Below are 16,221 nucleotides of genomic sequence, written 5' to 3' on the forward strand. Positions count from 1 at the left end.
TGAAGGTAAAATGAAATCATGAATCATGTTGTTGGTACATGCAAATAACACGGTAGTGTAATAGTGGAAGATGTGAGGTGATCGGCGTCAGGTGAGCGGTTTGGTAGCTGGTACTTGAGGCAGGTGCGTGCTATGGCGGAGGGCTCCGTGTCCCTTGGTAGCACGGTTGTCACAGGGAGGAGCGACAGGCAGTTTTGAAGGACTGGTCAGTAATGTTCTCAAAAGATGACAGTTGTGCCCCAGTGAAGTTTTGAAGCGGCATTGCTTTAGTTTGCGCGGGAGTGTGTGATGCTGGATAAAAAGCATCCACGCCGATACAGCAAGCTTCTTATTACTGCTATACCTCTCTGTGCAGGCTGCTAAAAATAAGTGATCTGTCGCTTAACCTTCCTCTCGTTATCTTTAGTTTTGCTTCTTTAGTTTTATGTCTTAGCTTGCATTAATGTATTAATGTTTGTAAAACACTCCAAATATGAAAAGCATTATAGAGCTAGCTGCTTTGTATGATTATTTTTATTTTTTTTCTGTGTGGTATAGTTTCAATTAAAACCAATAATTAACTAGTACTAAATCAATAAGAAGCGGAAGTGGCAGGATCTCTTTTTCTTTTTAAACACTAGAGACTTTAGGGAGGGACCAGGGAGAGATGGGAAGAAGCAATGGATAGATATTCTTATGGGTTTTACTAAATCCATATTAACCTTATTGACTACTTGCTAATTACTGTAAATTTAAATACGCCAGTGCCCTCATAAAAGTAGATTTTGAAATCCACTGCTTTTAACTGGGAAAGCCTGGAGCATGGAGAGAGGTGTGTGTGTGTGTGTATATGTATATATATATATATATATATATATATATATATATATATATATATATATATATATATATATATATATATATATATATATATATATATATATATAAATTTCTGCTGTTACTGGAACTGAAACATTTTCCCCCCTCCGTCCCCCCAGTGATTATCATTTTCATTTTTTAACTAATCAAAGATGATGAAAAATGATGAAAGAAAATGAGTCACAGCCTGCTTTCTGAGTGAATGCAGCTGGGACTGGTGTTTTGTCATGACTCTGTGGTATTAACTTAAAGCTCTGCATCTTGGACTGGTAAGGAGAAAAGACTGTCTTCCCAGTGCTAAAGGAGAACCTCAAATATGAGAATTGAAGATTCAAAGCCTAGAAAGCAAATAAAGTGGAACTATTATTTGGAACCTTGTCCATTTAAGTCAGCTTTCTGACTTGATGCAATGCATGATTTTTGAAGGTGATGGCTGGTAAAAGCAGCTGGTCATTTAAGTCATGGTACTACTCTCATTAAATCGTAAAGCGGACATGGTCAGCGCTCAGCCCGAGGGCTGAATTTGTCCTGTCCTGATCGTATTCTGGCTTCTTAGCAGGCCAGATCAGCCCGAGGGGGAGAAGCACATGGGGAAGAGGGAGGGAGGTCACAGACCCACTTGCATGTGGATGGGCTTGCTGGGTGGGTGCAGTACGAATGTGGCTGCGCTGATCTCGTCACAAATAGCTGAGCGAGATTAATAGGTGGACTCTGAGTTGGTAGGAGCTTCTGCAGTGGAGATGCTTGGGGGTGCTGAGCTTGCTTATGTTTCTTCTGTAAAGGTCTCTGCTGGTCCGTGTTACTCTGTGTTTCTAAATATCTCTGTATTGGAATATTGTCACTATTATTTTCAGAAACTTGGCAAGCTCCCCCCTGCCCACATAGCTGATGCAGCCAGCTATCCTGCTGCATTTCCAGTGTGCCCAGTACAGTGGCTTTACTGAGCAGTTTTGTAACATCCCTGCCCCAGTTACTATAATCCTACCGGTTGCTGGGAGGGGCAGACCCAGTGTTGCTCTAGCTCCCGATATTCAGGAAATAGAAAGAGCACCAGCAGCAAAGAAGTCATCTGTTATTGAGCAGCTAGTATCTATTGGAGCCTGACTGCACAATAACTACAGTCTGATTTCTCTCAGCCCTTGTTTCCCTTATTCTGATTATAAGGAAGTATAAGAATGTATCCTGTGTAGGAAAGTATTCTAATTCATGGCATTTTGTAGTTTGCTAATAGGCGGCAAAACTTACTTTTTTCTGGCGTATACACATCAGTTATTCGACAGCATTTTGTCACATAGGTATCACTATTTAGAGCTATCTCATTTTGCGTGTATTCTTATCTTAATCCCGCAAGTCTCATTCAGCCAAGTGAGGATTGCTAGCCTCTTGTTAGCCTGCCAGCATCACCACTGTTCAGCGTTTTATCTTAGCACAGGGCCTCTGCAGTAGCTGACAGCCTGCCTGCTAATTGCAGTGTATAACTCCTATAATCAGTTGGATCCAGCTCCGCTCTAGTAGCAGACACATGTAAATTATATAATTTACAGATATAAAATATTTTTTATATATTACAGATTGTATATACGTTTTGTATTTTTTCTCCTGTAAAAGAGGTCAGCAAGTGATGGCACAGGTCCCAAGGATGGTATGCAGGCAGATTTTGAAGGGTGCACAGTAGGGCTGAGAGCTAAGAGCCACAGTATCTGGAAAAGGCATAGACTTCCTGCTCTTAGTTTGCACTAATTCTGAATACTTCAAGAGCGTTGCATTAAGTAGGGATAAGATGCCTCTGGAAGGGTGATCAGCAGCACTTTTCACCACTGAATTGTGGCATCTCTCACCTCTTGCTGAGGTTTTGCTAGTATCTCTCATTTAGAAAGAAAATTGCTGTCTGGCACACCATCCTTGCATATCCTTGATGCAAATCATTGAGTCTTTTATAGTCCGTAACACATTCAGGAAAATAGTGGGCATGTTCCATAGCGCCAAGGAGAATAGTGTTTTATATGTTGGAGTTGGCTTCAATTATATATGGGTTTGTTATAAACAGCCTTCGTGTTTTGTTTTTTTAACATTTTTCTGTCCATCCCTTTTCTATTAACATGCTTTGCCTTCTGATGATCTACAGTAGAAGGGAAGATGCATTATTCTTTCCGGCTCCTGTAACAATGTTTTATGCTTTCTTTGTCTGTGTTATTTTTGAACCACGGCATATTTATTTTATTCTGATGCATACCCTGCTTTATTTCTAACCACTTCTCTTTAGCATGCAGCAGCTCAAAGAGGTGACATTGCTGTGCCACAGCAATGTTTTTCATTTTTGTCTGGCATGTTGGGTCCCCCCTGCCCCTTGCCTTTGTTTCTCCAATCTATGCTTACCTTGGCTATTGCTTATCACCATAGGGTTTGAATGCATTCCGGATAAAAAACTAATCATAGTATCATAGTCTGTAGAGGATTATGGGCAGACATGATGCATTTTATTTCAGGGTCAGAATTTTCTTGGATGTAGGCAAAGGATGAAAGCAAGTACTCCAAGTTGTCCAAAAGTTGTCCTCCCCCCATCTGTTTGGTATCCCAGATGCTGTGCTTCCAGCTGGCTTAGGAGGTGTCCTCCAGTCAAGAACATGTATCGGTCATCTTTCCCTAAAGAAGGCACTGATTAACTAGGAGGGCTTTCTTGTACAGTAGCTGTAGAATTGCCTTATCCAAAGGAACGGCTTTCCCTTTTCTGCTGTGTCTGGAGATCAGAAACATTAGGCCATGAGCATCTTCTTCCCTGACGCATTATGGTGCTGCTGTCCAGATGCAGGTCAAACAAATTGACTTCCTGAGGGGGTTTGAGCCCCACATCAGATTAGGTGTTCTGAGATGTAAGCTTGTTTCTTGGCGTCTTGACCTTTTTCTAGCATATGCCTAAAGGTCCATGCTCAGGACCTGGGACTCACTTTTCCAAGGTGACCATACAATGTGCTGTAAGGGTGCTGACCTATTTACCTTCTGATCTCAAAGTCCTAAGTTGGATAATCGGCAAGTGAGAGTCTATTGATGTCATATACCCTGACACTGGTTTTGCTTGGATGCCAGGGCTCATCCCCAACTATCGCCAGATTCTAGCCTCACTTGCCTGAAGAAAATATAAATATGAACCATGTTTATGGTTTTCAGAGCAAAGGAAAGTTAGATCATCTGGAGAACCTAATCTTCACACTCTTTCTGCTGTTGAGTGTTTCATGTAAATAACAGAAAAGCAGCTTGCTGTTTTGGATTTTCAATTTTGAGTGTATTCAGCCTTTTAAATCCTGGCCATTTCAACCATAGAGCAGCTGTTCCACAGTCCAAGACCTGTCAATGCTTGCATTTTGAGAACACAACTAACTAGATAATCTGCAATGTTTTTTCTATATTCTATTGTTTATATTTCCCTATTTATTCTTTTTTAAATTCTAATTCAGTCTTGCTTTTTCAATTACATTTACTTCTACAGATTTTTTGAGGGGTTTCCCATTGACTCTATAATAGTATGTGTCTATGTGCTGCTGCCCATATAAAAAACAGATGCTGTTTTCCTTAAACTGGGGTTGCAATTGTAGTTGTAGTTCTGTAGAACTAATTTAATGCATACTATATATTGGTGTGCATTCCGTAAGCAATTTTATATCAGCTTGATGTAAACTTAAGACCATAAGTAATTCGCTATGTGTTTTTTTTTTTTTTTTTTTTTTTTGCCATCTACGCCAATTTGTACTTGATGAGAATTATTTGAATAGCTATGGGATTTTCTCTGCCTTTTTTGACTGAGCACCTTTCATAAGTATTATCACTACTAGTCTTAACGGGTTTCAGAGGGATGAGTATTTTTTTCCACATACAGATAGAGTATAACAATTACGTTTACAGAGCTTGAGCAAACTGATTTGTATTGTAAGAAGTCATTCAGTGATCTGCTTTCCAGAGGAGTTGTATGTCTCGTATTTAAAAAAAAAGAAAAGAAGAAAAATGAGTTGGAGAGAGGGAAAGGGGGAAAATATTAATAGGATGCTATTAATATATAGTAATTATGTTCTTGTTAATATTTCTTAATCTTCCTGTTCTCAGGGTTACATTTTAAAGATCGATTACACTTTAAAATGTTCCTTTTCTAAATATATTAACTTAAGGGATTTCTTTCCCAATTCTGTTTCTAGTATTGCTGTTTTTTGCTTGAATGTCACTGCAGTAGCTGGATCTTTAAATCTGCATTTGCAGATGGCAGCCAGCAAGTGTGCATGCTAAGTGAAGGTCCTTTTTTTTTTTTTTTTTTTTTTTTTTTTACTGCTTCCTCGCTTAGACCTTACTGATCCCATTTCTATGGAGATCATCTTAGTGGAGATAGTATAAGGGAATTTTAAAAACTTTTAAAACTATTTTATTTTTACCATTCAGCTTGTTTCCATGGAAATGGGATCAAAAAGATTGTCAGTAGCTAACAGTTGAAAGTGAGAATTCACTTGCAGATTTCAGGAGATGACTCCCAGCTGAGCACTGCAAATACTGATATCCAAAGCAAGCAATAAACTATTTTAATTGTTTCTTCTATTACTACCATTTTTATGAAATATTAGGAAAACATCATTTGCTCTTTTTTCCCTCATTGGGAGTGATGATTATATAAATGCTTATTTAACTGTCCTTGGATACATGAGGTACCTGTACAAGCTTGTACCTTTCTTCAGACTGTTTCTTTGGAGAGCTGCAGTTTTAAAAAAACAATGTAGTCCATCCCTTTTCTATTAGGGATCTGACCTCTTCCAAGTGGGTATCTGTGAGAAGGGAGGGATATATGTCAAAAAAATCACATCACTTCAGTTTAGGTTCACTGACTTTCAAATGCTAGCCTACTTTTCTGTGTAAGAAGCAATTGACAGTTACATTTCCTAAATTACCCAGCCCTCTGAAACCAAAAGAGTAAAACAGATCTCTTTAGCCGGACCCTTATGCATCTTGTTCCTTGATTTGAGAAGGAAATCTTTCTTCTGTTGATGGTTAGATTATAAGGTTTATGACCTTCGAGGACTTGCCTTTACAGGTGGCTTTTAGAAGGGAGTCCAATCCCAACAGTGACTGAAGACAGCAGGTTTTGTTCCCCAGTTTCCTATCCCACGTTCGTTTCAGGGTACAACTTTTTCCTTTAATTCTCTCCCATCATGGAAAGCTGATATTTATCTGTATATATTTTGCTCAGCAACAAAAGATCCGTGTAGAATATTTTACCCAGGGATCCTATTGTGGCTACTTTATATCAGTATGAATATCCGAATGCGTTGCATGGTGAGTCTGCACAACGTTTTCTTATTCAGGACCTGAATGAACTAAGGTACATTGGTTATGTACGTGTGAGCACTGAATCCCTGATTTTTAAAGAACAGCTAATTAACCTGTGAGAAAAAGAAAATGGAGAAAGAAACTTTTCAGCTTAGAACACAAATAGTGTCCATAAGATCAGAGAGTTTCTTTCTTTCCTTAAGCCCCTGACTAAGGGCTCGGGCCTAGGTGCCCAGTGCCTCTGTCCTTTTCTTTAAATGAAATAAAAGGGACCTTGAACTGTTCAAGATACTGAAGCTGCCGCCCTGAGGTTAGCGAGCTACTGCTGGGGTCGGTGCCTGAATAGCTCCTATCCGAGACTAAGAAGAACCCACTACTAATTCATCAATCAAAGCGACAACTCGTGGGAAAGGTGTCTGTCACTATAAGTGATTTCAACCCATTATAAGTTAGACATTTTCAACTCCCTCATATAACTTACCCCTATTAATCAGAAAAGCTTCTCACAGCAGAGTTAAATAAAAAAATTAAAATATCATGATGAATCCTCCGAGCGCAAACAGGGCTGCCATTGAACAGCAAGACTCTGCTTGACCTTGAGTCTAAGCAAATGGCAGAATGGAGATTGCAAGCCTGGGAAGTGAGAGGCAGGGTAGAGAAAAGTCTTCAGTACAGGTCTGCATGTGGGAAAAGATGCCCTATTCCCAGCTCTTGCACAGTGTCTCTGTTTCCCTTTGCTTCCCGTACACAGTACCCAGGATCGGAAGTCGGTGAAGAGTCATGGCATTGCAGTGCAAACAGTGCTCTTTCCCAGTGCCTCTGCAGAGGGCTGGGGGATGAAGAACTGGAGTGGGCTAAGGTCCTCGCACTCCTTCTGCACTCCCCCCATAAGTTCCCTGTTTTGAATGGCAGGTCCTTGATAAATCGTTCCAACTGTCAGTTTAGCATACCTTTCCTTTAAGCAGCACAATCTGATCACAGTAAGGCCACGATAAGGCCTCATCTTAAGAGGCCAACCATAGTTTAAAGATAATAGTGGAGATTCATGATTTGTTGAAATAATTCTGGTGTCCTCAGAGAAGCTATGTCTACTTCCATTAGACTGAAACTGGCCCACTATATTTACTCTTCTTTGGAATGATATCATTAAAATATTTTCCTGTGAGAAAGTAATGTGTTTAGAAATAATACATAATGTATGAAGTACAGTCTTTTTTTGTAATGCTCATGGTGGATAAAACCTTCATTGGTACAACCTACTGAATTGTAATAAATAGTTCTCCATGACTTTGTGAATCTGAGTGTGGTGTTCAGTTTAAAATAAAATACAAAAATCAAGGAAGTGGGGAAGACTTTGAAGAGAAGTGTGTTTATTACATATAGCTAGTACATGAGAGAAATTAGGTTGTTTGCTCTTTATAGTGTTGTCTATACAGCTGCTAAATATTAGTGAAGTTCTAAAATGAAACAAGTTGTAAAGTAGCTTGCAGAGAAATGAAAACACCTGCGATTATCTAAGCAAAATCTTAGAATGGTTTGTAACCTAATCTCATATTTTGTATTTGAACGTAACAAGTAATCTATAAATCTTCATCTCCCAATCTTCAAATTCCATGGTCCTCTATTTCAGTGGCATTTACTCCTCGCTTAGGCCACACGTGAGAGTAAGATGCAACCTCTTATCTGTCTTCCTGTTAATTACAATGTTGGAGTAGACCTCTACGCAGCATAGAGTATGCTTCTGCTTCCGTTTCATCAGTGCTATCAGAGGTTTGCCTCATACGAAAGGAACATGGTCTAAAACCGCAAAGGTACACAGTGTATTGGGTTGCCAAAAGGCTCAGTTGGAAGGAGCCAGAGGTGTCAGCTTGTGTAAAGCAGGCAACTTCTGTGAACGTCCATGCGTGTCAAGTTAGGTGTTTGGGGAGGAGCTACTGCATTGCAAGCACAGGCATCGCCATGAGATATTCCTTTTGGCTTGGTTTGAAGGCTATAAAGAAGAATAGTTTTGTGCAGCTGAAGTATTTAAAAGTAGTTCTTATTTGAGAAGTTTGGAGCTATCATATGAAATGTACCCAAAATAAAACCAGTGTGTACTTGGTGAATTGTTCAGCTTCTTCGTTGTCTGTATTGAATTTAACTATTGTTCAGTATTTCCAGGCTGTCTTTGTTAGAAAAAGAATGCCACGCTTTAATGTAGACGTAGAATAAAAACAGTATTTGACTCTGGAAGAACATGACGTTGCTAGAGATTATCACACATTCAGAGTTCTGTCAGACTTTGGATCCAAGTTATATTGATATTTTGGTTCAGTAGAACTCGCTTCCCTTATACTTGATATCCAAGAATAGTAATTAAGACCACACACCAGCAAACTCAGACCTGTATTTATAAGGATACCATATACAGTATATCTCAGTGTGATGATTAGCAACAAACTTAAGGGCTCGAATTCCGAAGTTCATACCAGAATATTGATTCAAAGTGAATATTTAAATATTTATCTCACAGTGTGGGGAGGATATATCAGAAATATCTTTTTTTTTAAGAGATAGACTTTTTTGTTGTAAGCTTATTTATTCCAGTTTTGAAGATTAATCACCAGTTTAAAAAATATATTGTAATCCCACCTTTTTATTCTGATTAGTGCCTTTTGTAAGATGCCCCTCTAGAGCATCTCCTTTTAATGTGGTTTGATGCACAAATGAACTTGGACAACAGTCTGTACTTCTATTGTTTTTCTAAATATATACTGCAGTTATTTCTGTCATGCTCAAATTTATATTATGTACTTTAGATCTGGGGAGAAAGGTGATATGTCCTTGGTTCATGTGACATATCTCAGTAAGCGAAATATGCATCAGTGGGCTTAGAGACTTGTGTTTGTTTTAGGCAGCCTCTTCTTGCATGTTCTTACTTGTTTGAAGGCATGGAGCTATGAATTTTAACTGTGCTTCTTTTAAAATCCTTCATTGCTGGGGAATTTTGAATCAATTCAGGCTGTGTGGGTTTGTGTTCAGCAAAAGGGAAGAGGCCTGGCCCACCAGACCTGGAAGTCTCCTTTTCTGTTTGCAAAGCCCAGATCTGCTCGGGACGTGCCATATTGTTTGCTGCAGGGTAGCTTTCCATCATCGTTCACAGTCTGATTTGGGGGCTGTAGCACAGAGATGGGTCCTGTGCTAACTCGTCCTCTGACATACAGTTTTGCCTAAGTCTGTATTTGTTACTGTATTTTTATCTTGCAATTCATGCTGAAGTAGCAGCTTTTTCCCTAACTGAATGCATACCAAACTCTCGGAGGTCGGAAGCCCTTGGCAGTATAACTCTCTGAAGAGCCAGCAGCGTGTTTGCCAAGCCTGTGCGCCATAGTCTGGCTATCTTACCGAAAGTATGCTTTATGGTTCTTACCCTAGCAGCAAGATGCTGTCCTTTCACTCCTGCTATGATAGGGAAGAGTTCCCGAAAGTGATGGCTTACAGGAATCCCAGCCCTCCAGTGGCACCTAACTGCACAGGGAATTCCTTTTTCTGCGGGAAATCCAACCACCATTTAAAACGAAACTTTTGCAGGCTGATGGAGCCACAAGTTGTTGTTTCTGCTATTTCTACCATGATTGTTCTGTAGACTCCTAAGGAAAAAGGTGCTTTTTTTTTTTTTTTTTTTTTTTTTTTCCCCTTGCTCTTAACAATCAGAAAACAAAGCTGTCTGGCTTTGTATATGTTATAAGTGTTCACGTGGGCCTTAGGAGTCATCTGATGTTTGGGGACTTTTCTGAAAGTGAAGATCTTACTCTTAACTGATATCTTCATCTGATTCTGCAGAAAAAGGTGGACAAATCAGTCTTTTACACAGCTGAGGCTTATGCTTCTGAATGGTGATAGTATTTTTGCTTACAAATGGTAAACTGAATTTGTACCTTTTCTCAGCCTGGCAGGCCATGAGCCACATGTGCTTTCTTCACAGTAGTCATGTAATAGGCACTGTGAATATTCAGGCTCTCCAGTAGTCAGAATGCATCTTTGGAATATAACTCTAAATTAAAAAAAAAAAAGTACTGATGCTCTGTGTTGTAGTAGAACAGCCAAATTTGGGGTGAGGTATCAAAGGCTAACAGTATTTGAATTCATGTTGGAACAACAACATGGATCGTCCTTATCTTGTTATCATACTCAAAATTGTGTATGGTCTGTAATTTGATCAAGTGTTTTGATGTTAATATTTGATATGTAATTAATGCAAAATTTTTAAATATAGAGAATTTAACCGAAGTAACTACAAAGTTTGAGAAAGTTGGTAAGAGCCAAAATACTCCATAAGCTTCTTTACGCTAACTACTTATTCAATTTAAAGCATCTTTTTAACAAATAAATGTGCAAATAATTTTGAGCGAGTACGTTAATAACCTGTTGCAAGTGTGCGAAACCATAAACATTGAATAGTATACATTTTGATGTTTTATAGCAGTAAAATGAAGTAGCCTGGCATTCAGAGTGATATTTGTGACCACGTGTTTGGCTTATTGGTGTATCGGCGTGCATCTAGAATGCTGTGTGGAAACAGTACGGCTGAAAGGCCATGCTGAAACGTCTTGTGGCCTATACAGCTTTGAGATGCAGATCTGTAGTTAGCTCTGTGTTTTCATGAGAAAACATACATATCCAATGCTATGTTGATATTAGGAGTCCTTAGTGGAAAACTGAGTCAATCTAGTTATGCTGGGCATCTGGTAATCCTTTAGAGTTGCAGATTATGTAGTAAGTTAAGCATTTGACAAGCCTTTCACATATAGCATATGGATAATTTTTCAGAGATTCAGGTTTTTGAGAGCCTCCACATAGGAATTTCAGTCAAGAGCTGTTAAGAAAATTTCTTGACATTAATGTAAAACCAAAAAATAAATTCCTCCTTCATCTCCAGACTGTAAGAAAGAATTAAAAAGGGCAACAAAAATGACATGATGCCTATGACAAATTTTTTTTTTCCTCTTTTGAGAGGAAGTAAGCGTAGTACAGACCCCACAGGGCCAGAAACGTGACAGTTGCATAGTCCACACAGTTAAATGTGCCTAGAGCCATTGCGTAGCCCAAGACAGCCTGCGCCTGCGTCTCAGACGCATCAAAGCAGAGCGGCTGCATTGCCCTTGGCCTGTGCTGCGCTCTTGCCCTCTGGGAATTGCTCAGCTGACTGCCACGTAGCCAGCCCGAGAGTGTGCCAGGTAGCACTGTCCTAGCAATCCTGCTGCACACGATTGCATCAGGTGCCCAAGAATGTTTTCACGTTTATTAAATTTGCTAATATAGATGTGGCCAGTGTCTTCCTCTTCTGCTGAAGCCGCATTGATTAAAGGCTTTTTTACTAATAGAAATTCATCAGTTTCTGAAATGTGAACTGTTGTACTTTTCTGTAGTTAATACATGTTATTACTGTCTTTCCTCTAGCCTTTAAGTAACATAGTTTAATTTTATTAAGTCAATTAAGCTTTCGGTGTGCATACACGTGTGTGCATACATGGGCTCTGTGTACATGCATATACATGATACTCTTTGTTGTTGTTTGGGGTTTTTTTTTGTTCAAACAATTTATTTTCTTTTCAGTGGGATGCCATAACTGAAATGGATGAACACAATCGTCCCATTCATACTTACCAGGTATGTAACGTGATGGAACCAAACCAAAACAACTGGCTTCGAACAAACTGGATCTCCCGTGATGCTGCGCAGAAAATTTATGTGGAAATGAAGTTTACCCTGAGGGACTGCAACAGTATTCCGTGGGTTTTGGGAACCTGCAAGGAAACTTTTAACCTCTACTACATGGAGTCAGATGAATCTCATGGAGTAAAATTCAAGCCAAACCAGTATACTAAAATTGATACTATTGCAGCTGATGAGAGCTTTACCCAGATGGACTTGGGCGATCGCATTCTTAAACTCAACACAGAAGTTCGTGAGGTTGGGCCAATAAACAAGAAAGGATTTTATCTTGCTTTTCAGGACATTGGAGCGTGCATTGCTTTGGTCTCAGTCCGGGTTTATTACAAAAAGTGCCCTTTCACAGTCCGTAACTTGGCTATGTTTCCTGATACTATTCCAAGGGTTGATTCTTCCTCTTTGGTGGAAGTACGGGGCTCCTGTGTGAAGAGTGCTGAAGAACGCGATACTCCAAAATTGTATTGTGGAGCAGATGGGGATTGGCTTGTGCCTCTTGGACGATGCATCTGCAGTGTAGGATATGAAGAAGTGGATGGTTCCTGCCATGGTAAGAAAACAGCATTTAACAAAAATCATATTATGATGTTATATGAACAGCAAATAGCCTGATTGCATACTGGAAATACTGCATCACATTTTAAAGGAATGCTTGAAAGCAGAAATGAGAGAGGCCATTTAAAGTCATGATATTGTTTCTAAGAAAACCTTTAGTTACTAAAGGTGACCTTTGTTTTGTCTAACTGTAGATGCCTACAATTTAAATGTCTATAGATCAGGTAGTCATCTTGACTCCTATAATCAGTGGAAATAAGTGCACACTTCAGGGTGGTGAAGACAATGATACACTGTGATAGACAGGCACAGAGGTACAGTGAAGTGCCTCTGACCTGTCTTAAACATGTATCTTAAGATGAGATGAGCAGTGACTGAAAAAATGCCTATTTTTCTCCATATTCCTATCAAGGGAATCTAGTCAGTAAACCTGGACAGATCTTTCCTGTAGACAGAGGAGATGACTCCACCTGAACAGATGGCCATGATCTATGCTGCTGTAAAAGAGAGGGGTTTAAGTGCCTCCATGGGTAATGTGCATTTTAATGTAGTAGAAAATCAGTAGGTATGAAGTTCACTTACAGAAGTTTGAGTCTCCGTTCAGAATTAACGCAAAAGGTTAAAATCAAAAGTATTCAAAATTGTTTCATCACAGTATAAGTAATGCTATATAACTATTACTGGCATTTCACAAAGAATGATGCAAAAATATGGTAAGCTAGACTGTTTATGAAACAAGTGTCAGTACATCAGAGTTGGTTGCTGAATGTTGTTTGCCACCTTCTTATATCTTAAAAGAAATGTCTTCCTTAGGAAAACCGTACTTTGTGATTTTTTTTCAAAAACTTTTGGAGACACCATGCTGTGTGTTTGTATATATAGAACAACATTGCATTGCACCTTGTCAGTTCGGCAGAGAATTAATGATGTATCAAAACAAGGTAGCAACTTCAGGCTGACTACAAAGAGAATATATTTTCTTTCCTTATCAGGAAAACATCCATGGGTAGGACAGTGGACACATGCAGGAGCAAAAAGCATGTCTTCTGCAGAATCTACATGTCGCTCTGTTTCATTAACCCTGTGTGTGCCACTTTTGACAGAGAGGTCAAAATGTTTGTGAACTTTGAGCATTGGAGTTAATGCACAGATGGAGAAATTCAGAGTACTTCAACTTCTGTGCTGTTTAGAACATGAATGCACAGCTAAAACGTCACAAATTCTGTGCTGTGGCTGGGTAAGCCTCTGAGCTTTTGTGGATTCAATTTGACACTAATACCTGTAGGGAGTGTGCCTGCTAAGACTCATTTTCCACCTGTCAGGACCCTCGGATAGGTAACATTTATTTAATCATAAAAGGCATGCAGCTTCTCCTACTGCAGTTTCCTGGTAGTTAATTCTTTTGTCAGCTTCAGAAATCACCAGCGTACTAAAGAATAAATGTCTACCTTCTTTTTTTTTTTTTGGTTTTATATAACTGTTTCATGTAGATTTGAGAAAGAAGTGTCTCTTTTCTGTAGTCATGGTTTGTAAAGAAAGCTTCAGTAGCCACGGAGGTAGCTATGCTTTGGTTCAACATTTGACTTGTAGCAAAAAGCAAAGATAAAGGTCCATGTCCATAAATTACACAAATGGCGTTGCAATATCCACATATTTTTATTGAGAGCTACTGAGTTTTGATCTTTGGAAGCTGTATAGCAACCTTGGATAGAATGGAGCATTAAAAGCACACTATCATCATCAAAAAATAATGTTCACTTACTCTGTTGTCTGATCCTGGTGGCATAAAGTATCAAAATATACTCATTGCAAAGATACAGTTTTGACAGTACCACTACTGGAAGTTGGTATAATTTTCTGCATAACGTCAGAAGGTTTCTTTCTTAATGGGGTAAGGATTTTCTTCAAGACAGTCATGCTCAATGGATTTCTGTCTGTTACATGAGTCATGCTCTAGAACCGTACATGAGGAATATAACCAGTAGCCTGAGCCTAACGCAAAACCTTTCTGCAATACATTGACTCTACTCACTTCTTCAACTGGCACTGCAGTTGGCTACTGAACAGGTACCTCCTAAGTGAAATACCTGATGTCATGAGTATTTGCATGCTCTTATCTGTTTCCCCTAAGAGATGGTTTTAGGAGGTTATATTCTAACAGAGCTTGTATGTGTGTTTGGAGATTGCTTTCAGAGGTGTCCAGTTACCCCACACTTGTTCATTTTAGTTATTGTCGTTTAATATTAATGCTACTTTTCCTGACAGTTTCTCAAAGTATTTGTCTTGTATTCCTTCATGTATGTCATGCTAAAGACAAGCTCAGTTACATAAAGTACTTTCAAAATGGAACAGCAACAACTTAAATCTGTTTTCACTAATGCCCACTCTCCAGTTTTTATGCTTAAACCACGACTTGGGAGAGATACTGCTATGATAGTTGCGTTTCCATTTGTTCTTAAACTACTTGTGGAGATGTATGCAGCACTGGCAACTGAATGCGTTTTTTCTGTTCTTTTGTTTTCTTTTCTTTTTTTTCTTTACAATGTGAATATTTGAGGATTGTGAACTGAATTGAAATCGCCAACTAAGTTGATACCAGTCCCTCCAAACACCTATCCTATTTTGAGGCTTTGCTTCTAGGATAAGATGTGAAAGAGAAATTTACAATTAAAAGGGTCAATACATCTTGAATCAACTCTTTCATGCCTGTTAAACATTGAAACATTTGAACATTACTTATTTGCTATAAAAAAATTAAAAAATTCACATTTCAATTTCTTTTCATAGAAAGAAGAAGAAAGGGGGGAGAGGAACATTGCTGCATTTTGGTTGTCTATGAAAACTTTAGGTGTATTGATGCAATCCTCATGTTTTCTTGGTTTTTCTCCCCTACCACCTCCCACCCCCCAATCCCAAAAGCGAAGCCCTATTGTTGCTGGCGTTCCATCATCATAGTGTTGGAGGTGTTTGATGTCACCGTGTCCGTGCTCCTCAGACAGACTCTGTGACATACTGGATAGGCTGCAAAAGTAAGAAAAAAGACAAGCTAATTGGTTACTGCCTTCAAATTGGAACTAATCGAAACTGTTCAGTAACTTTTTTCTTCTACATCCAAATAACTCTCAAAGTAACATTACTGTGTTCTGAAATCTGTTCTGGTGAGTAATTGGGTGGTGGGCAGGGTATAGGCTAGTACATGAATATTTTTACCATTTGCAAATGGAGTAAAATTTTAAATTATACAGAAGCTTATGGCTTAGTGGGGAATAAGAAGCTCTGCATGACAAATACAGCTTATCTGCCACAGAATTTTAAAAATATATTTCTGTTTTGATATTTTTGGAGATAAGCACTCTCTATTCATGAAGTACCAAACTGCATAAAGAATGATGCACTGTGTTGTTTGCTTATAGTTTCACAAAGCAGCGAAAAATGGGAATGAGAAAATCTTTGATCAGTTTTATCACTGCAGTTAAAATCATGGGGCAGCAAGTAAAGTAAATCTTGGCAACAGAAAGCAAACTAACTGGCAACATTTATTATCTCAAAATTGGTTGATTCTGTCTGCATTTCCGGAGGCTTGTGAGGGTTTCCTCATCTGCTCGCGAGCCTACTGGTTTTCTCTATCCACTCATGTTTGCTTCTAAGAACGTCATTTCAGAATGAAAGTTTGAGGAGAAGAACTGGCAACTGGATTAAAATATCAATATTAAATATATACCTAAATGTGTCTAGAACAGGTCAGACACCCATTGATAGAGAATTCTTCATGAAATCAATGGCAAAAGTCACACTGAC

At 38.9% G+C, this 16,221-nt stretch overlaps 1 protein-coding gene across 6 annotated transcripts in view; it reads left to right on the forward strand.

Moving 5' to 3' along the window:
- EPHA6 (EPH receptor A6) overlaps positions 1-16,221 on the forward strand; it is a 533,966-nt gene that overhangs the window by 117,617 nt on the left and 400,128 nt on the right. For 5 of the 6 annotated variants that reach the window (XR_010392099.1, XM_064522371.1, XM_064522378.1 and 2 more), the window contains exon 3: positions 11,755-12,418. Coding sequence is in view for 5 of the 6 variants with exons in the window: in XM_064522371.1 (XP_064378441.1) it covers positions 11,755-12,418 (664 nt within the window). In the remaining variant the exon portion in view is untranslated. Of the gene's footprint in view, positions 1-11,754; positions 12,419-16,221 lie in introns of those variants that run through there. The other variant, XM_064522386.1, reaches the window with a different exon arrangement.

The sequence above is a fragment of the Dromaius novaehollandiae genome, chromosome 1 (assembly GCF_036370855.1).
Source record: "Dromaius novaehollandiae isolate bDroNov1 chromosome 1, bDroNov1.hap1, whole genome shotgun sequence".
NCBI lineage: Eukaryota > Metazoa > Chordata > Aves > Casuariiformes > Dromaiidae > Dromaius > Dromaius novaehollandiae.